The sequence below is a fragment of the Lepidothrix coronata genome, unplaced genomic scaffold (genome assembly GCF_001604755.1).
Source record: "Lepidothrix coronata isolate B3197 unplaced genomic scaffold, Lepidothrix_coronata-1.0 Scaffold66, whole genome shotgun sequence".
In the NCBI taxonomy this organism is placed as follows: Eukaryota; Metazoa; Chordata; class Aves; order Passeriformes; family Pipridae; genus Lepidothrix; species Lepidothrix coronata.
Window position 1 is genome coordinate 1,977,530 of NW_016690246.1, and position 25,719 is coordinate 2,003,248.

General features: G+C 38.2%; 1 protein-coding gene across 7 annotated transcripts in view; it reads right to left on the reverse strand.

The window, feature by feature from the left end:
* POT1 (protection of telomeres 1) overlaps nt 1-25,719 on the reverse strand; it is an 85,631-nt gene that overhangs the window by 11,992 nt on the left and 47,920 nt on the right. For 4 of the 7 annotated variants that reach the window (XM_017818184.1, XM_017818181.1, XM_017818182.1 and 1 more), the window contains 8 exons: nt 23,809-23,897; nt 22,671-22,715; nt 22,071-22,227; nt 17,090-17,295; nt 15,914-16,049; nt 13,430-13,524; nt 11,769-11,860; nt 9,904-10,009 (listed from right to left, as the gene is read on the reverse strand). In XM_017818184.1, the coding sequence (XP_017673673.1) occupies nt 9,904-10,009; nt 11,769-11,860; nt 13,430-13,524; nt 15,914-16,049; nt 17,090-17,295; nt 22,071-22,227; nt 22,671-22,715; nt 23,809-23,897 (926 nt within the window). The other 3 variants (XM_017818186.1, XM_017818183.1, XM_017818188.1) reach the window with 2 other exon arrangements.

The window sequence follows — 25,719 nt, forward strand, 5'->3', positions numbered from 1 at the left end:
AGGGGGAGGAGGTGCACCAGGTGCCAGAGCAGGGATTCCCCTGTTGCCTGTGGAAGACACCACGGTGGTGCAGTTCTCCATGCTAAAGCCCATGGTGGACCCATGGGGTGCAGGTGGATATTTCCTGAAGGAACTGCAGCCTGTGGAGAGCCCATACTGGAGCAGGCTCCTGACAGGACCTGACAGGAAGAATCCACACCGATTAGCTCAGTTGGTTAGAGCTTGGTGCTAATAATGCCAAGGTCATGGGTTCACCTGTAAAGGCCTTCACCTAAGAGTTGGATTTGATGATCCTTGTGGGTTCATTCCAACTCAGAACACTGTAGTTGGAGGAGATTTATCCCAAAGGACTGCAGCCAAAGTGGAGCATGGGGAAAGTATGGGGAGGAAGGAGTGCCAGAGAGGAGCTGTTCTGGACTGACTACAGCTCCCATTCCCCACCCCTGGCCCTTTGTGCTGCTCAGGAGGTTGAGGAGCCAGGAAAGGAGGAATGAAGTTAAGTATGGGAAGAAGAAAATGTAAAGGTGTTTTATGCTTTTATCTTTGTTTTTCACCATCCAACTCAATTTTTATTGACAATAAATTGATTTTTTTGAAGTCAAGTCTGATTTGTCCATGCCAATTGATCTCCCTGTCTTTATCTTGACCCCTGAGCATTTCTATCTTTTTTATTCCCCTGTGCTGCTGAGGAGAGGCAGTGAGAGAGCAGCTGAGTGGGCCTCTTGCAGCCAGCCAAGGTCATCCCACCACAGACAGGTGGGGAAATGGGATCTCCCCTCCTGTTCCACTGTGACATCAGCACAGGTGTGAAGGTGGGGAAATTCATACAGATTTTGGGTAGTCTGTAAGAAAAGTGAATAAACCTCTTCCTAATTTGGTTAGAAGAAAAGCCTCATGTCACAGAATCACAGAATATGCTGAGTTGGAAGGGACCCACAAGAATCACCAAGTCCAACTCCTATCCCTTCACAGGACCATCCCCAAGAATCACATAATGTGCCCAAGAGTATTGTCCAAACACTTCTTGAACTCTGTCAGGCTTGGTCCTGTGACCACTTCTCTGAGGAGTCTGTTCTACTGACAAGCCACCTTCTAGGTGAAGAACCTGTTCCTGATATCCAACCTAAACCTCCCCTGATACAACTTCGGGCCATTCCCTTGGGTCCTGTCACTGGTCACAGAGATCAGTATCTGCCCCTCCTCTTCCCCTCATGAGGAAGTTGCAACTGCAATGACATCTCCCCTCAGTCTCCTCTTCTCCAGGCTGAACAGACCAAGTGACCTCACCCGCTCCTCATACGGCTTCCCCTCAAGGCCCTTCACCATCTTTGTTGCCCTCCTTTGGACGCTTTCCAATAGCTTAATATCTTTCTTATATTGTGGTGATCAAAACTGCACACAATATTCAAGGTGAGGTTGCATCAGTGCAGAGTAGAGTGGGACATGTCTTCCAGGTAGGGGGGCTAGGCTATTAGGAAATGTACTCTGATAAAATCTGTCTGAATAAAAAATTTCTCTCATTTTCACACGTCTCCAGTCTCTACTGATAAATAGCACCAGGTAGACTGCTATAGTGTTTTCAGGTGCCATTTGCAGGACTGTGCCTCTATGCCTTATGCACATCCACCACTCCAGCTACTTCGAAAGAAACCCTCCAACTTTGATAGTGGTTTTTTTGTTTGATTGGTTTTGTGTTGTTTTCCTTAGGGTTTTGTTTTGGGGTTTTTTTTTTTTGTTTTGTTTTGTTTTGTTTTTTAATTTTAACAGTGTAGTGTGAGACAGGGGCAAACCACTTGTTCTTTCAGCCAGGACATTAATGTGGGAGTCAGGAAGCGCTGGTCCATTCCTGGCTTGACGTAAATTTAAGAAAATACTACTGAGTCATAACATTGTTGAGACTAAGTTTCACTTACCTGCAGTGAGAATGCTGCATGTAGCCCATCCCCCTACTACAGGCTGCGATGAAATACGGTGGTGTACTGGGGTATTGGGGTACTGATAGAAAATATATCTATTACTACTGATCCTGTCTGCTACAACACCTAATTCTCTATGGTCTTCTTAAAAAACAAGCTTATCAACATTCAAAAAGCGCCAATTGGCAATTGTTTTTCTCTACTCCCTACACGAAGTTAGGAAATGTAATTTTTTGACCAGGAAACATTGGATAAAAGTAATTTTTTCACCAAGAAGAAATTTCTTTTACAACAAAATAAACCCTGGAATTAGGCACAAATGGAAAAGGAGGAATTAAGGGGCTATATTACTACAGTACAAACTGTCTCTAAGCACACTCGTCTATATGTGTTTTGCAACTGTTTAGACACAGCTATTGTAAAGTGATTTAATCTGCTGCTTCTGTTTTAAACTTGTCAGTGCTCTCCTTTTGGTCTAGACCAACTGCTGCATTTTTTAATATTCAACCTTTATGAATGAATTTGAGGACCAACAGGAGAGTATTGATATGTGGTTTGAAAATCGATGGTTTCACACCAAAGAGGTGCCAGTTCTTTTGGGATCTCGATAACAAAGGCACAGACACTCAAAGCTGGATAGATGATTTACTAAGGATGGAAATTACAGAGGAGGTGACAGCAATGTGATGTCCCTCTTGAAGCTGGGAAGTGCAGCTGTTGCAGAGCCAGATGAGCTCCTCCTTTTGGGTCATGGCATGCTACATGGTGTTCCAGTTGGGGCTGGGGCTTGCCAGTTTGTTCACTGGAATTCTTAGGTACAGATTCATCCATCACTGACAGCTGTCAGGTTTGGAATCTGGACTCAGCTTTGATGAGTCCCTTGGATAGTGCACTCCAATACTCTTATCTCAATAAAGGTATGGTTGTCAGAGATGCATATATTATTTGCAGTGCACAAGATAAGACACTACACATATAATTATGGTTGAATACATACTGAATACATGCAGTTGTTGCCTGTGAATTTGTTATATATATATCTCTAAGTTATGCTGTGTATAAAGATCTTGTATGGTATCCAAAAGAAAAAAAGCACTTTTAAATACAGTGCCTCTTCTGGGGTCTCTGCTCTTATTTGAGCAAGTAGTTTAATTGTGCTTTTCATCAGATGATGTTTTTATTTACTATTTGGTTTAAGGTTCAGACCAAGATTCTTTACCAAAGCTGAATTACCAAAAGCAGAATATACCACAGTCACATTTTTCCTTCTGTCAGTTTCAATTTGAATTGACTTCTAATTCTGATTTGCCTTGTTGCACATGTTCTTGACAGGAGTATTTGGTACAGTTCTATGCTTTCCTGACACATATTAGCCAATGACCTCAATATTTAAAATGAGGCTTGAGTACCTTGGCCAGAGCCACTAAGAAAGGAATTCAGGATTCCCTGCTCCATCACATCAGATCAGCTCCCTCTTTACCCAGACTGAAAAGTAGGCCAAAGATGTTCACATTTTTCCAGGCCTTAGAGAAGAGCTAAATGAGCTTTGAAAACCACTGCTATTTTTACAATGCCTTGGTAAGCTTACTGTGAAAAGATACAGTTACATGGTATCATTGTGGAATATCATTCTTGCCAGAAAAAATGTATTTGATGTGAGCAGGTCACGGCACTTGGTGAATGACAAATATTGTGATTTTGCCAATTTATTTTTTTTCAGACTTTTTAAAGGAAAAACAAACTGACCTCTCTCAGCTCAGATAAAACCAATTTCCAGTAAGTGGATTGCGAGGAATTAAACTTGTTTAGAAATATAATTGTGAATTACTCTAGTTAATCACAACAGATTGGAATAACATTCAAAAAGTTATTCGTTATCAGATCATAAATATATCAAATCATACAGAGCATAGCAGTCAACAGATCTGCATCAGGATTTTCAAGGTACAAATCTGATTTATAGAAGTGCAATGTTACATATTTAAGGTTCATTCCTCAATCTGAACTGTTCTTTCGCATATAACTTCTTACCTTTCTCATCCCTTCAAATGAAACTTTTCAAGCTTTTTCTGCTTCTTTTTTCCTGCTGAAGGACCCAAGCCACAGCACATTGCTAACAAATGTAGGGGAAAAGCAATTCTTCACTTTCTCCTTACTTTTAAGGCTATTTGGTTTACTCTTGACAAAACAGCAAATGGAAGCTGCTGTTTCCCTTTAAGACAACTGCAGTTTTCTGGGCAGCGAGACCTTCCGCACACCACTACAGGTATGAGGGTACCTCTGCAGAAAGGAAGACCAAAGGGCAGCATCTCTAGATGGTCTTTGACATCTCCTTATATTGTGGGCTTATGTCAAACTCAATCACTGCAACAGTTTCATTTTTATTAATAGGATTTCATATCTTTAGCCCAGTAAATGTATTAGGAAAAGAGTATCCCCCATGATGGAGCATCAAATGAACGTATTAAGAGCAGCACTAAAGACTGCTGTCTGGTGCAAGCCCCTTACCCACCCCCATTAAAAACAGTAAAGAGCCCTTCTGGTAAACACACACTCTGCCAGTAACTGATCACATTTGTCATTTCAAACTTTGCTTCAGAGGGGCTTTGAGTTGCTTAATGGCTCATTTGTAGACTGAAGAAAGAAATAAAATCTGTAGTTAAATCTGTTCCAGCAGCAGATTTCAGTTTCAGTTTTGCTGCTCTTTTAGCCACAAAATTCAAGCAGCATTTATGAACTGGCATCATCCAGAGAATTCCTTTCAGTGAAGTAACAGCTCCATAAATCAGAGCTACCTGATAGCTGGCTTTTGAAATTACAACTAAATACACATTCAATTCTAAAAGTGCAGCTTGTACGTCACAAAACTGTATTCTTTTAACAGTGTCAGTTCACAGGTGTACACACACACAGTAAAAGGTATAGAACAAATTCGTGCTTAAAGTTTTGCGTTTAATAGAACAGTTAGGAGATTTAAAAAAATAATTTTTTCCTCTCTGGCACATATTTCCACATCTAGCATATTTCTTCCTAGTTTACTAGCAAAAATTCAAATTAAAACAAGTATCTGCTAAATGTAGATTTATTCCTAGACTCTCAATCTGCTCAGTATATGCAGAGAAATGGTAACAAAACAGCAGTTTTAAGGAGATACCTCTGTAGGCATTTATGTTGCAGCAGAAAACAAAAAGGAAAAACACATTGTAGCAGATTGTTCTGGGGTGAAGTCCATCCATAACTTTACTACAAATATGAATTAGAGCCTAATTCTGCTCTATATTTTTCAAGCACTTTGGATCTGGTTATCCTTCATTAGATGAATATTTCCACAAACCATAGTTCTCACTGGGAATTTCATGTATAGGAAATGCTGTGAACAGGAGTGGCAGGAAATTGTCTCATAAAGACTCTACTACCTCTTTTTGCCTTTATTATAGTCTGTTCTTTCCTTCTCTCTTCATCTTCTGCTGAACAATTTTTTTTTGTTTCCAATTCTTAACATTCACTGTTCAGTACAGTTTGAATAATGCTTATCTGAAGTAAATTCTTTGAAATTTTTTTCTCTCCTCTACTGAATAAAATTTTCTGCAGTGCTCCCATTCTACCTGAAGAACTTGAGCATGTATATTTGCTTAATTTTTTCACAATTCCATTTCAGTATTTGGCCTTGCCCCTTACTGCAGTACCCCAGTTCCTGCCAGCTTCATGTTTGGCTTTGGCCAAAAAGTGACTTAATGTGCATAAATTTTTGTGATCTAAAACACTGTGGTATTGAAGAGCTAAGCACTCATCCCTGTTAAGACAATAACTCTCTTCCTTCTGTTGCAAACCTCAGCTTGTAGCCTGTGGGCTCTACTGTTCTTGCAATCCTGCTTCCTGCTGCTCAATAGCCAATGGATTAGTATTTAAGCATTTCAAAGCCTTGTCTGTAAATTTCTGGATCCCATAACTGCAGAAACTGATGAGAAAGTTCAATCTCCACTGAACAGCAGGTAACCTACCAGGAATGCCTCCTTGTTTCTGCAGTCTCTTATTTATTTACATTCTGTCTTTTCAATTGGAGTTTGGAGAGTCTGACACATCCAGAAGCTTAAATTCAGCTGACTTCGGAAAGACTTCCAATCTTAAGCTTTTAAACTCCCTTAAAATACCGACTTCAAGGAGCCCAACTGCACAGGCACCCCTAAAAACACTATTCCAAATTTATTTTTTCCTTTCTGTTTCTGAAAGTCCTTTTTTTTTTTTAATTACAATTTTATCAATTTCTCTGCACTTACCTGTGTAATTGGAACAGGGTATGGGTTAATGTTCCTTTACTGGTCTTTCAAATTTTTTTACTTTCCCTCCCAGCTTCTCATTTACAATCAAATATTCTTCCCCCTTGCCTGTGATGATTTTGCTGTGTGAGATAGACTTCATATTCCATGCATATTTGCCATTTCTAGTAAGAAGCTGACGTTTTGATTCAGTTACCCTATATGCTGGGATGTATGTGGAGGGAGAAAGAAGATGAGAAACCAGGAACATATGCCTGGAGTTTTCACTGGACCTTAGTGTACCAGTATTAACCTGATCTATTGGTTCAACTTTTGAGTGTCTTTAGAAACTGAAATCATACACCTGGTCAAGAAACTCACCAAAGGAAATGTGACTTTTTTTTTGTAATTAAGGAGATTGCTAGCAATGGCTAAAAGTCATTGCTGCCTGAGATGCTCAGCTTTCAAAACCGTAGCCTGTCAGTGCTCCAAATTTGGGACAAAGAATCTCAGGAGTTTCACCCCTCAGTCAAATATTCACAGGTCTCAGCACTGACCAGGATAGGCAACTAAGGTCCAAGTCCCATCTCAGTGACTTCCATTGCTCCATACAGAGGCTACCAATGAAACATAGATCTTTTTCAATGTCTGTGCATTAATTCCTTTCTATACAGTGATCTTTAGTATTGCCAAATATATAATTTTCAATTGTTAATTAGAAAGAGAATTAAATGTGTACTTTTCAATCCAACAAACTATATAAACATTCATTTAGAGAATTTGGTTAGATGATGGCTACTGATGATAAAGTTTTCACAGTTACGAACTAGTAACTAAAAGTCAAGTACAAGAAAAGTTTAATAATTGGAGATATCTTTATTAAGCATTTTAATACAATATTCAATAGCAAAAAAATTATGTGATGCATATGCAGAGTTTTCGGGCATGGATCTCAGACGAGGTACATGGTGATATTGATTTTACACCGAAATTCAAAACATATTCTCATTTATTACTTTACAAAGATTTATTTAGAAAAAATGTACAATACCAATAGCTTTCAGAGTTAACAAAAATAGAAAAATAAAAATTCCTGTTTTCATACACTATATACAATAAAAGCCAAAAAGATTGCCTTTAATTTAACCCGTAGCTTCTGAAGTTATCTGGATGTGGCCAGCGCCCAAAGTTTTATAATAATCATTTAGTAACTTGCTGTAACTATTTTTGTTGATACATTTATTCAAATATTCAGGTGAACCTTCGTAAGTCTGCAGACTCTACAAACTGCTTGTTCAAGTCCAAAGTTGTTTTATTTTTCAGAATTTTTAAAGGAGATATCCACTAACCACTTTTAATATTGGTTCTGCCTATACACCAATCAGTAAGGAACAATCTCCTGGCTCACGACATATAAACCCAATATAATTTTTTAGAGAAAATTATCAGAAATCAGAAAATTATCAGAAAATATTTGATGAAATTTTAAATGACAAATTGCATAATCTACTAAACATCCCTGAAAAAGGAAAAAAAAAAAGTCATCTACTATCAAAATAATAATCTACTTACAAATAGATATTCCATCTTGCTCCTGAACTTCATTAAAAACAGCTGTTTAAATGTTAAGTAATTTTGCTCTGACGGAAAGCATCTGATTTGACATTTTTCTCCATGGATTATTAATGTAAAAATCCATGGAGAAAAATGTCCTGAATTTGTTCTATGGACTTCTGAACGCAAAGGAAAACAACCAAGTCACTTTTCTAGTCCCGCAGAATTTTCAATCTGTGATAGCACTCGATCAATTCTGTATCTCTAAATTTAGTCATACAATCTGATTACGTAAGATGGAAAAGGCAGATCTAGGCAGTGCAATCTGACAGTACATTTAGCCAGATACATGAGAGCCTTTGAAAACACAGACCCAGCTAATAAGCATGCTACCAACTTTGGTACCCAACAGGGCCACCCTAAAAGTCATTACTATCTACCAAATGTCAATATTCATTTAACAATTTTACACTACCTTTACTTTCATGACTTGACTTTAATTTTAGTGATAATCATTACATGGTTATGCTCATAACCCCATCAGAATCTCTAGTAACTGGTATAAGTAGCAGTTAACTCAGTAATTTTAAGAGGATGAGTTCTGTCTAAATGTACGCATCAGTGCAAAATCAAAGAAGTCTCTCAAAACCAACAATCTCCCTGTCAAACTGGCCGAGAACAGTAACATAGGCTTGCACAAAGTAGTCTGAAAGAGTTTACTGAAAAGCTCCTTCTATCTTTGCTGACATACAAAAATAACAAGAAGCATAATTGTGACTAGATTTTCCGAGTAAAACTCATCAGTTTACAGTAACCTCAAGACTGCCTTTTTGAAGGATAAATGAGTACTAGATTGCTTCCATCAACCTGAGCCAAGCAGCTTCCAGTGAAAAGCTTAGCACCTCCACTTGCCCTTGCATCACAAAGCTGTATGTAAATACATCAAAGCATAATTCCCATTCACATTCATACACAAACTAAAAATTCATACACACAGCTTGAATTTCTGAGAAAGGAACAAAGATTTCTTTTAATACAGTTTGTGATCCCAACCACCCCCAAAAATTCCTTACCGGCTTACTTCTTATTAGCAACACATGACTATACAACATCTTCAGCAACTGTAGTGTCAAAAATTTGGTAATAAACTTGATGTTTCATCGCATCTCTGACATTATAGGACTTGATGAAGCATTCCAGCCATGGCAAGTCACCTACCAACAAAACCCAAATTACTGTTCAATACTCATTTCTAACTTTTATAAGAGACAACTTGAGCAGGATCTTAACTATGATATCTAAATGCATACAATAGTTAATAGAAAGAAAAATTAATTACTAACTTTCACATTCCAATTGGTATCTCCAAAGTTTCCAGCAATATCTGAAATGGCGTTCAGTGACAGTCTTTCATGACTTGTCCTCCCTGTCCCAGCAACTCCCAAAACACTTGGACCCAGTAGTTGTACCACAGTATGTAATATATATGTAAAGACTTTCCAATAATAAAAATTAATCTCCCTGTGTCTCAGTGAGACAATTTCACTGGTCGCAGAGGGAAAATCCTTTACAATCTTTACAACAGGGTAAAGATTGCAGCATGGTCGGAGCTGCACCACATAACCGGCTACCTTGGACATGTGTAGCTTAGGCAGAGCCACTTTCTCTCATAACACAAACACTGCACAAAAAGCTCTGTGAATGGATTCCGATTAAGTATTTGCTCAATTTCCACGGATGTTTCCTGTAGTAAGGGATGGTCTAAATCAACATGTGCAATGGAAAGCAGAATATCACCCAAAGCACATGCCATACACTGAATTTCCTTTCAGCCTTCCCTAACACGCTGCAACATTCAGTAAGAGGGTGTTCTAGTTAACTTCCATATGAATACAAATGACATGTTAGTGCCTGCACAGGCATGACTGTATTCACACATCACTGCACACTACATGAGAATTTACTAACTCATTACTTTTCTTTCTCAAAGGGAGTTCCAATATTAAAGAAATGTATCAGAACAAATTAATTGGAACTCTGCTTACAGACTCCAGCATTTCTCTGTTCTGAGTTTTGCCTGTGCATAAGTTGAATTCTAAGACTTCGCATATACAGTAGCAGGCTGAAGGATCCCTTCTCTTCCCACCCCACCTCCCTTTAAAAATAGGCAAACTGACCTAATTTTCTTCCTGGAGGACAGAGCATATTCATGGTCATCTGCATCTTTTCCTGAAGAAAACTGTTAGTTAGGATTTCAGAGGCAGGAATTTGGAAAAACTTTTCCTGGAAGAGAACAGATAAGTATGAGGTGTTGAAAGAGGGGTCAGAAATCATTAGGTAGGACCTTGACTGTATGTTCTTTTAGCAGCTTAAAATTAGGTAATGGAGACATCAAATAAAGAATGGAACATTAAAACATTAAATAAACATTTTCTGTGTATTATTAAACCACATGCAGTAAGTATGACTGACAAAACTCCAATTTTATTCTTTCCAAGTTTGTCACCAGATTTAGTATCTCTAAAGGCTCATAATTTTATAAGTTCTCAGAGCGAGCTAAGGTTTTTAATGGCAATTTGTCGTTTTTGTTAAAAGATACAAATACAGAATAATTTTCCCTTTGTATAATTTTTGTATGATATGTTTAATGGGAATGATCAGAAGTTAGCAGATAATCGAGCAGGAAAACTGACACAGACAACTGCTTTTTCCTTTCACTCTTCCAATTCTTCTCACTACAAAACTTTTTTTTTTTTCCTTCACTAACTTCTCCTATAAAGAGAGGAGGAAATAAAAGAACTGAGTGTATTCCTACAGAAGTGCAACTGGAAGCTAGTGTACAGCTGCACTTCAAAGCAGCCCAGTTCCTTCTTAGGTGGTGCTAAAGGACTGGAGTTTAGGCTTGGGAGGTATTGGCTTGTCTTTGAAGTCCTTTCAGCAAGAATACGAGCAGCTGGCACTGCAGAGGAAATTGCGTTTTTTTCCTGCAGCTAAACTGTAGTTCTGAGAAGTATCTGATAAGAATGTGAGCCACCCTGAAGTAGAAATTTTTTGAATTCTGCATCAAGAGATGGTTTAAAATCTTTCCCCCCACCTTCCTTTTGCAGTTTAGTTTCTCAATATAAAAAGGAAAAAGGTTAGTAGAAGGAAACGATGACTACCTGAAATGGTGATTGCAGTCTCTGACCTCCTTTGCTGTTAATACATTGCGTATTTTAAGAAAACATGCTTACGTCTTCCCTGATATTACTTTTACTTACAGTCTTAAAATTAAACAAGGAAAAGTATTCTCTTCAAAGTCCCATTCAAAGTCATTTAGTATAATGGTGGAAAATATGCAGATATATACACATTAAACAGTATTGCAGCGCAGAAAAAAAACCCACTAAATTCTTTTTTTGTCCCATTTTGTCACACCCAAATTGTAGTGTGTCCATTCTTCAGTGTCTAAGGTAGCAGGAATGGTCTTAAGTAGCTTCACAGAAAACTGAAGATAGGTTAATTCTAAGATTAATAAAGTAGTTGAATAAACTGTTTCTGAAATAAAAGACAAATATCTGTACAGATGTAGCAGAGTTCTGCCTAGGGAAGGAAGGCCCCTTTACCTCGTGGTCATATGAAACAAAAAAAATCAAGCACTACTGAATGGAAAGATTCTACTGAGAGTTTAAAAAAGAGGTAATGAGATTTTAAACTAATCCAGAAGTTACCTGCATAAATCCTGAAACACTCTCACCATTCACACAGCATTCAGGCTGCATAATTTAACATTGCCAATAATAAAGAAATTCAGCCATTAGAACGTAGAAAAGTCCATGGAAATACCAAATAATCTATCTACAAGCTTCCATTTTGTCTTTATGCTTTAATATTCTACACTCTGTACAGTATTACCAACATTACAGCATTGTTAACTGTCCCCAGAAAAACATTTCAGGTAACATATAATGAATATTTGTGTATGTACATTTGCTATTTTAAAAACAAATCAAAACCAAACCCACATAATCTGTAGAGTCTACCTTTACCTAGATCTACTTACATAATCAAAAAGGTATGCATTTAGTGCTCCTGTTCCATCAACCAGAGTAAACTTCATAATAAAAACATACTGAAGAAGTTCAATACCTAAAACTGAAGAAAAAAAATAATTTATGTTTCTTGGAGTGAAAACGTAAGACAAACTATAACAACTCAAGTTAACAACATCCCTCCTTCATAGGTAACTGATTTTGAATAGTCTCATTATAAGTATAAATTGACAGACTAAAACATAGTGGCTGTGAACAGCAAAATGTCATTTGTATTTTAAGCCCACATTGCAATTTGCCTGTAAACACTGTAATAGATGAGCCTATAAAAATGCATAAAGATTTTTAAGTATGTATTCTCATACTAGTAAACAAAAGCTAGTATTTGCTTGGATCTTAGATCCCACCTTTGTAGGATTCTCCTACTCCTGTTTTTTTATCCAAGGGAGATTAAAAGAGAGGTGCTCTTAATTCAGTGATAATAAGAATGCATTCCAACTGAAAACTATCTTCTGAGGAAAAAAATTTGTTTCATATGATATCGGAAAAGCTACTAGGTGGTTTTATTCAGAAAAAAAACTTTGCTGACAGTTCTGAAAGTATTCCAGCTTAGAGTAAACGATTATAGTCTCTCTCACTGGCAGCAGTAACTGTTATGCTGCAAACATAAAATAACTTAAACATACAGAGTTCCTACAACTCTGTATCACTCTTTTCTGGGTACACCTATTTAAACTGGTAGTCATTTTATGTTCAACTGATCTGATATACTTGCAGGTTATAATTTAGTCTGAAAACACAAATGACAGAAGAATAATATATATAAAATAGTGTAAATGTCAGGAGGCATTAATCAATACTGGTGTCACTTTGAGAATGAAATGTCAATCACTGCCAGTTATATATTACTTTACATTTATATAATAGAATACAATTATAACAGCTTATTTAACAGAATCACTTTATTGCTCAAATAGTTTTTTTCTTTTATAAAATCTTTACCAAACTTACATACTGCTAGATATTCTGACAATATGTTAGAATATGAATCAATAAATATAAAAACATTCTCTTTCCCTAATGTGTTGTAAAACTTTAAGCTCCACTTCCAGCTTTTTAACATACTGAGTGCATATAGTAACACAAGGAACAAACGAAGCATGGAACACACATAAATATTGTGGTATAGTGCCTTTAATTTGAATATTACTTCTTACAGACTCTCTGGAATATGCTTAGCCTAAGGCTTACAGAAGATAAAAGTCTAACTTTTACGAGTCATTAACTAAGACTCTCTTTAGTTCAGGTCAGAAAAACTGTATCTTCAAAAGGAATAGCAAGACTAACTTCTAGGACTGCAAGCATATACAGAGTTTAACAACCTGCAACCAAAAATTCATGACATCTGTACTATGATAGGTGCTACTACTGATACTTACGGTAAAAGAAATCAGTCAACATATAAAATCCTTTAATTCATACTGCAACAGTTTCAAAAGTAAATATGTTATTTCTACTGGTAAAAGATGAATAAGTTTTACATCATTATATTCAATGTGACCATAAATTACATGCTTTCTGTAAAAAACTGCAGCCCAGAACTGCAAACAAAACTATTTCACATAAACACTTCAGAATCAAGGTATATCGGGACAGTATCATGTCAGCTGACCTTGTGCTATTTCAGTTGGGTCCCATGATGGTCGCTCTTCTGCTGCCATGGAACTTAGACTCTTGATAGGCTTTGGAGCTGAACACTGCTTGCACCTACCATTTAAAATAAGATATTGAGACTAACCAAACACTTATCTATTTATACTAGAAGCTTTCTGCATAGAAAAAAAAAATTCTGATTTTCCTACACAGTGGGAGTGCAAGAGTATTTCTGTTGCTGCTTAAAATAACTATTTTACCAGACACCAGCTTTAGACATCAACCCTTAATGCTGTTTCTGAAATATCCCTGAGAAGAAATAAATCTGGAAAAGACCAACTCCGTGAACAGACAGGAGTAAAACTGCACATCAAGGCTGAGAGAGCTGGGGTTGTTCAGCCTGGAAAATAGAAGGCTCCGGGAAGACCCTATTGTGGCCTTTCAATACATAGAAGGGGCTTATAATAAAGACAGAGAGAGACTTTTAACCAGGGCCTATAGTGACAGGACAAGGAGCAACAGTTTTAAACTGAAAGAGGGTAAATTTAGATTGTACAGAAGGAAGAAATACTTTACAATGAGGGTGGTGAGGCCCTGGGACAGGTCATCCGGAAACACTGTGGATGCCCCATCCCTGGAATTATTCAAGTCCAGGATAGATGGATGTGAGAAACCATGTTTAGTAGAAGGTGTCCCTTCCCAGGGGGTGCCTGGATTAGATGATCTTCAAAGGTCCCTTCCAACCCAAACTATTCTGATTCCAAGATCACTACATTGCTAAACATATATTCATATTCACTACTTCTCGCTTTGCAGAAGCAGGAATGAATCTGAACTTGTAGCACACTCTAAAACCACAACAGGGTTTGAGAAGAAATTTGGCTTTGCCTATGTTGAGAATATTAACTATGAGTTATTAGAACAATCTATTTTATTACTGGTGTATTTACACCAATAATTATAAATTTTACACGTGACATAGCAAACGCTGCAAGTGGACGAAAATATTGAAGAACTGTTTCCATTTCCCTCAAGGAATAAAATAACTATTCTTCCAAATAAGCTGCTCTGCTACTATATTACAGTTAGAACTTGAAATAAACATTTATTATCTTTTAGAATTATATGCAAAGCATGTCATAAAAATCAATAGAACTACTTGTGCTTCAGTGATATAAAGTCAAGCTCAGCTAAGTCACTTTTTTCCTTTAAAAAACCCATTCAAACTCCAATAAAGTAACTTAGCTGTGAATTTTGCAAGTATGTCTATTTATATATATACACGAATGAATATACATGCTCATGCACACACATATAAATTCATTCTACTATATAGAATCTTTTTTAGACTTTGCTAAGTATATGCCACTGATAAAAAAGCACATGAAACATCATTCTGAAATGTCAGCATCCTTGTGAGGTTCCTTCCTCAATATCCTATAAACAATCATGAAATATCTTATAAAGCATTTACTTTTACAATCCAGGCATTTGAAGAGAGAACATCATCTGAAGGTGAGTTGTGTGTAGCTGGGGAAATATATGGATTATGAAAGTGCAAGGGGAAATACTTTGTATTGGTGAAGATCCTGTCCCAGTAGGAGTACCCACGTACTGCCTTTATTTAAAAAAGCTGTAGACAGCCATATCTGTAAAGGGGAAAACAATATATGACAAAGAGAAATAATAACCTGTATTCATTTTATGGATGGCCCTTATGGGAAACTTTAGGGTTCACATGAAACATGCAATATTTCTGCACAGAAATTTTTTTTACTGCCTACAGACCTGACGTAGTGTCCCACTGCACTGTGCACTCCTTCAACTTACTAGGACTGCTGAGAGAGAGGACTCAATAGCTTGCATGAAGTAACTGGTATTTCTGAGCTCAGTAACTGCATGCTGCTGGGCAGTACTGGGAGAACACACTGCTGCTGGTGCTCATTGAGCAGATCACAGATACCACACTGAGATGTATGTACTGTATTCCACAGCCTTGGAACTGTGGAATTCAGAAACCTGTTAAGTCGTCTCTACAGTGAATGACATCCACAAATAGGTAAGGCACTTTGCAGTGCTGAGGATCACAATAAATGACAAATAGTAAGGATAGGCTGTCCAAAATCCCTTACTTCTTCCAAAACCCAAGCTTTCCCAACACTAAGAATGAGAGAATGAGATATAGATTGACAGCCTGAGATAATTTTCCGGTCTCTATGTAAATATTACCTGCTATATTGTTAATATATAAAAAAAACAACCCAGCATACAGTTTTAAAAGCAACATATGTTTTGACTTTAAGTGAGACGACAAAATGGAAGACCTGGACTAAAAGAGGTAGATTAAGGTACTCTAGGTACTAGGTACTGCACATCATGTTATGTATTTTGCATCAAAGAATCTTTGGGTAAGTTATGCCTTAAGCACTGCAGATTGAATTACTGAAGAAAATGGTATCTATTACTGCAACTACTGAAACATCAACAAATACTTTTAACCTACCCATAATATTTTACATTCCCTTGTAAAAGAAAAGGAGCTGAAAGATCTAATAATTCCAGATCAACTTCTGTGGATCTCACAGGAATAACACACTTAAACCTTTTTGTAAGCTTCCAGACTTCTTTCAGTGTTCCACCTATTAAAAATAGAAAAACATGGCTTCTTAAACTGTAATCACAAATAAACAACTCGTATTTCTTGGCTGATTAGATACTGATTTCAGGACCTTCAATAATAACTGAGATCCACCATTGAAAACTCAAAAAATAGCCCAATACCTTCTCACTCTTACTCAACAACAGACTCAATAAAAAAATCAAAGACTAACATTCATAAAAGCACATGCCTTAATATCTTCCTCAGAGCTATCACTGTAACCAAGAAGTTGTATTTAGTTAGTATATCGCTTTCATATATATTTCTCCTATGATTTTACTAGCAATTTTATAAAACAAGGCAGAAAACAGAAGGGGTTTTGTCATTGACCCCTATACAAAGGACCACCTGACTTACATTTGCTTATTCACACCATTAGTTGAGCACAATTGAAGACTTTGTTTTAAATCTGAATGGGACTATTTGCAATTATTTATTATTTTTATTATATTAAAAAATTCCTCAATAGTATTCTTGCTAAATTGCTTTGTTTAAAAATCAGTGGCTATTTTGCTTCTCTGAGGAAATCTGATAAAAACCACAACAAACCAAAAAAACTCACAGTGAGAGAAACTCTATTAATCTGAAACAACACTGACATCCAGAGGCTGACAAAGTTAATTGTAGGCTTGTATTACCAGAAGCCTTTCAAAACTTCTCTATGTCAATACTAAAAACAGGTTTGTTTAGAAGACTTGGTGAGTTTTTAAATCAGAACTGAAAAAACAATAAGTACAACTAAGAAAAAATAAACTCAGGTTTTAATTTTAGCATAATCAACAATAAACATATAGGTTTAGTTTTAAAATAGATAGAAGCATCTTACAAGACCTTCAAAGATTACCCTTTCTTATTTGCACAACAGTGACCTACAGTTCCAGGGAAGTTCTTCTTTTCTTTGAAGATGCCTTTAGGATCACCACTACTTACACAGAATACAACCTCAACATATCTTCACTTTGTACATCCTCAGAGCAGACACTGTGCCATAAGAACTGGTATATTTGCAATCTACCTTACCTTCTATCATAAGCAAGGTGTCTTCAGGCTGTCGAAGCATTTCATCATGCCTTACGAAATGGATAGCTATTTTCCTTTGCTTCTGGTCTTGTGTAGTCCACATTACAGAATCATACCAGGATGTATTGTGTAATTCAGGGTTTGGGTCAGTAATGGCAGAGCGTTGTAAAATAAAGTCAAACACATCTCCATCTGGAACTTCTTGCCTAAAACATTTCCAAGGTGAGTAAGTAAATTCTAACAGCTTCTCCTTAAAAATCAATCTACAAGGATGACACTACTCCAAATAAATATTAGAATACAGTCATGAGAGTTAAAGTACATACAGGAAAAATATCCTCATTGTTTTATCAGTTTAAATATTTAGAGTTGTATAGTACATAATGACTTTTCATGTTAATAAATACGCTAAATTATGTGCCAACTTACCTAGAAGCAGAGGTAGCCTAATGGCTTCACAAACACACACACACCACACACACCCACACATATATATATGTATCCATGGAAGACCAAATAATATCAGCTTTATGTGACTTCAGCAGGGCCTTAAAGGCCACACAACTGCATACCACTTCCTCAGAGAGAAAAGGCCATATAAGCTTATATAATTTCAAGGTTTATGTTTTAGTCTATTTGACTTCGCATATACTGAGAGGGAAAAAAAAGAAAAAGGACAGGAGCAGAACAGCTTCACATAAGTACTGTAAAGGGAAAATCTGCAACTCCGCACCACAGTTTTCTTTCCTGTCCTGCTAGAGCGCACCATTCATGCATTTCCACTCGTCATTCACAGAGAAGCAATAATGCAGGCCATTCACTTTTTACCAGTATTACCGAATCACAAAATGAATAAGGTTGGAAAAGACCTCTGAGATCATCAGGTCCAACTGATGACCCAACACCAGCACGTCAACTAGACCATGGCACCAAGTGCTATGTCCAGTCTTTCCTTAAACACCTCCAGAGACAGTGACTCTACCACCTCCCTGGGCAGCCCATTCCAGTATCTAATTACCCCCTCTGTGAGGAAATTCTTTAATGTCCAACTTAAACCTCCCCATGTGCAACTTGAGGCCATTTCCTCTCATCCTGTCTCTAGCTGCCTGAGAGAAAAGGCCAACCTTCACCTGGCTACAATCTCCTTTCAGGTAGCTGTAGAGTGATAAGGTCTCTCCTAAGCCTCCTCTTCTCCAGGCTAAACGATCCCAGCTCCCTTAGCCATTCCTCATAGGATCTGTGCTCCAGACAGGCCTGTAGTTCCATAGATCCTCCTTCCAGCCCTTGTTGGGGATGGGCATCACTTTGTCCAACCTCCAAAAATCTGGGACCTCCCCAGTTATCCAGGACTGGTGATAAAACATGGAGAGCGGCTAAGGGACTTACCAATGACAGGCAAAAACTCAGCAGATGGCACACAAATTAAGCAGCACTAGAATGTTTTTCCTAAGCAAAACAGACCTGCTGGCTTCAGGTGGAATATAAACTGTGACAAAAAGGACAATAAAAAAAAGGCAAAAATGGGCTATTTCATAAAACACTGCAAGAAAGTAGGTGTCAAACTTTAGAGTGGAGATAAAGAAAAAATGCCATCAACTCCTGCTTCTGCAGATTATTCTGATGATTTCACTTTCAAACCCAAGAGCATCTGCGTCCACCACTGAATAGAACAATTCTTTCCTATGAAACCAAACTTTGATATTCTTCTGCAGTGACTGCAGAACTGGCAAACAAGAGATCTTCCCAAACCTGACCATAGTGCTCTTCACACAAACTTTTCTTTCTGCCTATGTTCCTGGATTACTAATTTAAACGTAAAGGCAATGGACCTAACATAGCAGGTGTCGTAGTTTGACTCTCCAAAAATCTAATTTTCAAACTCTCCACTATTTGCTTCAGTGTGAGAGAATTTTTCAGACATGCATAACTACCAACATGAGGGAATTACATCAAAATTTATTACTAACACAATAAATACTGTAAAATATATATATATACACAACAATCCTAACTATCTCTTATGGTAAAACAATATATATAGATCATCCCTCCTTCTCTCCATAGAAGTCCAGAAGGAAAGAAGAAGTCTTTTTTACTTTCAGGGCAGCACAATCTTTCCTCTTTAAAGCAGCAGTTCCAATTTGTCGTAGTTGGAAAAAATCTCTCTTTCTCTTCATTACAACACGGGGGTCTCTCTCTCAGCCCTCCCTGCCCTTCCGCTCTAACCGAAGGTCTCACCCGTGGACTGCAAAGCAGGGACAAAACTCACCTTTACCACAGTCATATCAAGGAAGGCAAAGTGTTCCGTCAAAGTCCCTTTCCCCGGGGGGGTCAAGTTCCCCCAGGTCAGAATGTTTTAGGGGCTTTCAGTTCCGTTCTTTCCCCAAGTGTTCTAGCAGAGCTCTTCTGTTCCGTCTCGGCTGCAAACATGGGGGGGAGGGGGCACTTCCCCTGCATTCTTTGGTTTGACTGTCCTGGTCTAGCTCGCAGGATGCCTCCGAGCTCTCGGCTCCTCTCTCTCTCTCTAGCTGCTGTTGCATTTCAGGACTCCCTTCAAATTTGGAAGCCCACCCCTCCTTCCAAGGAGGTCTCAGGGTTTTGGGGATGTAATTCAGTCTTACCCCAAAACAGTCTCTGCTGAGCTTTCTCTGCTCTGTTGCCGGCTTTCTCTCCGCAGGACATCTCTGCGTCTCTCAGTCTGGCTCTGTGCCATATTGCTGCTCGCTGGCTATCTTCTTGGCTTTCAGCCACAGCTCTCTATTCAGTGCCGCCTCTGCCATCGCTTCAGTGTCTTCTGCTGCCCACTCGCAGTGGAGAAACTCCCTCCAGCCTTTGGCCACGGCACCCGGTCCAGTTTTAACACTACACTGGGTCTCCCGTGGTCCCAGCCGGGGGCTGGGGGCCTTGGCCCCCAGCGGGGCTCGCTGGCCCCTCAGCTCTAACGCGTGGTGTCTCAAGCCATGGCTGCCTCTTCTTCCAGCTACGTGCCCAGTCTTCTTTTTTCGGTCTGTGTAATATGCTAATTTCGCAGGGGCGCTGATTGGCTCAACACCAAGAACACCACCCCTGGGGTTAACTACTTTCCAACTCCAGGGGGAAAGCCTTTTTCAACCTACAACAGCAGGTCATCTGTCCAGACATACCTGTCCAGACAACTCTTCCAGCTTCTACAGCCTGTCTGAAGATTTCCCTCAGAGGCAGGAATGAAATGAGTTGTTTTTGAACTAAGCTACACATAAAGGTTGAAAATTCTATAAAGTAGATATGTGAATAAAACTACATCCATCTATATCGGTATTTTGCTATTTACGAAGAGGCTTGCAGCCAAGGTCTAAAAACATTAAAAATACATCTCTCACAAGGATTTTATACCCTAAGCATATATACATCTTACTGGATAAAGTTTAAAGGATCAAGCTTGCACTGAACTTTTTTCAGCCAGGCCCTTCAGCATACGCTAAAACATGAAACAACTTCTGCCACAGAAGAATATGTAAGAGAGAAGGATCATGTGTCCTTCTTGGGCCTCTTAATCTACTCAATCCAGGCTGAAGTACAGTCCCACTATATTTCACTGATTGCTTCCACCTGATGCACACAGTTGAGAAGAGAAGCTAAATATCTACAAAAGCACTGCAAGTAGTTTTATCACAGCAGCAGGATGGTGGTAATAGTAAATATGCTTACTAAACAATCAGAAATCTATGTAGTTAATAGGCTGTCCTAATTCTGTGGCAAAGAGAAGGCAACAATATGTGAAACAGGAGATGACTCGAACAGAAAGAAAGATCATAACAAGTCAAGAATATAAAAAAAGACTATAATATTTATGGAAAGTTTTGTGATAAGGTTCATAAAGAACAAACAAAATTCTATCAGTTGTACCTGCTTATTTCTATAAAGATTTGACAAATATATAAACAAGTGACAAAAATGGCAGACATAGTTATTATAGGTAATTATCTCCTTTTTATACTTGGCAATAAAGTCCATGTCCTTGTATGTTCTGAAGATGCTGAAGTACTTCTGTTACATTATGAATATCTGATAAGGACCAATATTGTTAAAGCTGAGGGCATACTTTGCATCCAAAAGCTCTAAGAGAAGGACAGCAGGGCCATTTTCTTGTCTCAGTGATGTTTGCATCTGATAAATCTTGATTGTGCAAAAATTTACAAAAGTCTAGGAGAATGCTAATGTGCCATCATTAAAGAAAGCAATAGTTCACATCAGTAACAATAAAGCTGTTTGTTTGGGACTGATGCTAAGTCAGGCAAAAAAATGATACAGATGATCATGGATAGCACTTCAATGCGTACCACTCAGCAGTTTAATCAAAAATAAGTGAGCATTATTTGATACAATGACAAACAGCATTAAAGGGGAAATAACAATGATAGTGAAGTCACACAGGTCAGAAAAAAGGACAAAAATAACAAGGTGAATAGTGTGGATGTCCCATCCCTGGAAGTGTTCAAGGACAGGCTGGATGGGACTCTGAGCAACCCAGTCTAGTGAAAGGTATACCTGCCCATGGCAGGGGTTTGGACCAAGATAATCTTTAAGGTCCCTTGCAATCCAAGCCATTCTATGATTTCTCCGATATTTTTGGATCCAGGAAAGATGACTTGTCTGGGAGATGCACTTTAGTCAAAGATATTTTACTCATTCACTTGGAGACTATCATACCTCTTTGCATATCCTATTCTAAAACTGCAAGTAAGAAACAGGTACTTAAATACAACTTTGGTATGGAAAAACTGCACTGGTGCATCTGAAAATAAAGTCATTGTCTTGAGAGTACTGAAAGGATTCGTAAATGGAACTCATCTCATGTTTTAAAATTTTCCTCCCTATTATCAGTGAGTTTCAATTACATTCAGCTGATTTTACACAAAAAAGATGAAAACATGCTGAAAATCTAGGCAGCCCAAAACATACAAAACATTTCCTAATTACTTATAGTGCGTGAAACACTTACAAGGAGTTGCATTTGGAACAATGAAGTTTAACAGACTGATGGAGTTTCTGGGGTTTATAGGTTCTCAGCTTTGCTCTAATGCGATACTGTTGAGGAGCTGTGCTGTTCATAATGGTTTTCAGTTCTGTGTTATTCAAATCCTGATGATCTGTTAACACTGCAAAACAATACACACACACAAAAAAGCACCATGCATACCTATTAAACACCATAATATTTAGAATACAGGAAATGGCAATTGCAGGTTTGCATTTTTCCTTAATTTCCAACTTTTCTTTCCCTCCCAGTTGCAGCCTCAGTTTTATCAATACAACATGTTACTACAGTCTGTAAGATAAATTAAAACAGGCTGCAGGAACATGGTGTACTTCAGGGTCCAGAAATTCAACATGTAGAAAAAACAAATGAAAGTAGAATATACAAATATGCTCTATTCCTCAAAAAGCCAAATAAAACCAATGTAACATAGATACACTTATACTGTTAGAATAGCTCTTCCTACAATAAGTAAAAGATTATTTCAGCCTTTGAGACAATATCTCAAAACTGTTTTGTTCTTTAGCAAAATTCAAATTCACCTTAGGTCAAAATGTTACCTACCTGTAACAGGTAACTGCTGACATCTCTGTAAGTGCGATTCAAGATCTAAAATCAAGAAGAATTACCTAATTATTTTCCTTCCTTCTTTTCTTTTTTATTATGTGGACACACAAAAACAGGTAGGTAGATAGGTAGATAGATACACACACAAACCCAAAACCTGAACAGAGGAAAATGGAAATCCCAATAATGTAGGAAAGTAACGTAGCAAAAGAAAAAAGCAAAGTAAGCAGGAGGTAAACATTACATATCAAGAGTTAATATACTGAGTGGAAGTTAACATATACATTAAATAGTAATGCTCATCAAATGAACACTTTTCAAAAGCATATTGTGAATGATCTGCTAACATAAACTGTTTTCATCCCTTGCAATCTTTTGGGACAAGAACATAAACATTATTCTAATGGACTGCCTGGTTCCTCCTCTGAACAACCTCTACTACACACACAGAGTGCAGTAAATAAGAGCAAAATTCTTTCTAAATTTGCAGTTATGGACTGGACATGAAGTATTTATTTATTCTTGACCCTTACATTCTTTTAGAAATATCCAGTCACAGTACATTAATAATGGCTAAGTAACACAGGATTTTAAAAGCTAGAAGCAAAGATAGAGGCTATGTCTAATCACCTTTAGAGTTTAATTCCCTTTTAGTTATTCTTATCCTGGACTAAAAATGCCATTCAAAGAATAATATGGGATCTGTAAAACTGTCTGTAAGATGCTACTTTTCCATGGCACTGCACCTTACAGCTCTGCCACTGACACAACTTTCCATCCAATGACTTCAGGGCTCCTCGACACACAGTTGTTCAGTAGTGTTTTCAGTGCTTGTCCCTGAAGAATCCTAGAGGAAGGTAGTTACATAACTCTGCTTTGTGATCTAATATAATATGATTAAGAACACCATCTGTGTTTAAGAATTTATTCACTACCTCCTATGAAAGTATCTTTCCGTGTAATATGAAAGGCTGGGAGACAGAAAGATAGGGTAATGAAAATTTCCAGTCTAATAATCCAAAATAATTCTCTAAGGCTTTGCATGTGAAATTAACATTACATACTTAGAGAAGCAGTAACTGTGACCTTATCTTGACCATATATATCTGTTAGAAGAAAGACCAATTGCTCTTACCCGTAAAATCGCTAAAAGTGCCGTCTAATTCCACTGAAGACATGCTTTCCATATTCTGACTGTCTGCCAGATCCACAGATTCTAAGAATCTAAAAATAAATGATTAAATATTTTATAATCTAGAGAAATCTTTCATACATACACAGACACACACACCACACACACACATATATATAATGGGATTACACAGACAGTTATATGATACCTATTTATTATCAATACACAGGTATAATGTTCGCTCATAAAGGTTCCAGCAGAGATATAAAACTCAGTTGAGCCAGAATTTGCAGGGAATTATATTAATGATGCAGATAAGATACTCCTTTCCAAATCACTTCTGGAACATTAAGCACAATAGAGTGCCAAAAAGAAACATGTACTACTAGAAACAGAATTTCTGATAAAGGAATATGGACTTTGGTGACTTAGCCTTTCCTAAGGAAAAAAAGAGTTTATAACCTTTGGAAGAAGGGGTAGACCACTCAGGAGTACTAAAGGACGTTATGCAGGCAGAAAATTAGAAGGGTCAAAGCCCAACTAGAACTTAATCTGGCTACTGCCATGAAAGACAACAAAATCAGTTTCTACAAAAACATCATCAACAAAAGGAAGGCTACAGAAAATCTCCATCCTTTGTTGGATGTGGGGGGAAACATAGCAACAAAGAATGAGGAAAAGGCTGAGGTACCTCACGCCTTCTTTGCCACAGTCTGTAATAGTAAGACCAGTTTTTCTCTGAGTACTCAGCCCCCTGAGCTGGAAGATACAGATGGGGAGCAGAATGAAGCACTCATAATCAAAGAGGAAATGATCAGTGATCTGCTACACCAGTTAGTCATACACAACTCTATGGGACTGGATGGGAGCCACCCATGGGTACTGAGGAAGCTGGTGTAAGTGCTCACCAAGCCACTTTCCATCATTTATCAGCAGTCCTGCTAAGCAAGGAGATCCCTGTTGACTGAAAGTTAGCAAATGTGATGTTCATCTACAAGAAAGGTCAGACAGGTGATCCAGGGAACTACTGGCCTGTCAGTTTAACCTTGGTACCAGGGAAGGTCATGGAGCAGGTCATACTGAGTGCCATCATGTGGCATGAGCAGGGCATCAGGCCCAGCCAGTATGAGTTTATCAAAGGCAGGTCCTGCTTGACCAATTTGATTTCCTTTCATGGTAAAGTAACCCAGTCAGTGGATGAGTGAAGGGCTGTGGATGTAGATTACCTGGACCTTAGTAAAGCCTTTGACACTCACTTCCATAGTATTCTCCCAGGGAAACTGGCTATTCATGGCTTGGACAGGTGCCTATTCACTGGGTAAAAAACTGGCTGGATGGTTGGGTACAGAGAGGGGTGGTGAATGCAGTTAAATCCAGCTAGTGGCTGGTGACTCATGGTGTTCCTCAGGGCTTCGCATTGGGGCTAGTTGTTTAATGTCTTTATCAATGTTCTGGACGAGGGGATTGAGGGTTCAGCCAGTTTGCAGATGACACCAAGTTGGGCCAGAGTGTTAATCTGCAGGAGGGTAGGAAGGCTCTTCAGAGGGATCTGGAGAAGCTGGATTGATGAGCTAAGGCCAATTGTATGAGGTTCAAGAAGGTGAAGTGCTGAGTCCTGCACTTGGGTCACAGCAACCTCATGCAGAGCTAGAGGCTTGGGGCAGAGAGGTTGGAAAGTGGCCCATCAGAAAAGGATCTGGGGGTGCTGGTCGACAGTGGGGTGAACATAAGCCAGCAGTGTGTCCAGGCAGCCAAGAAGGCCAACGGCATCCTGGCTTGTATCAGAAATAGTGTGGCCAGCAGGACCAGGGCAGTGATTGTCCCACTGTACTTGGCACTGGTGAGGCCACATCTCAAATGCTGAGTTTGTTTCTGGGCTCCTCACTTCAAGAAAGACATTGAGGTGCTTGAGTG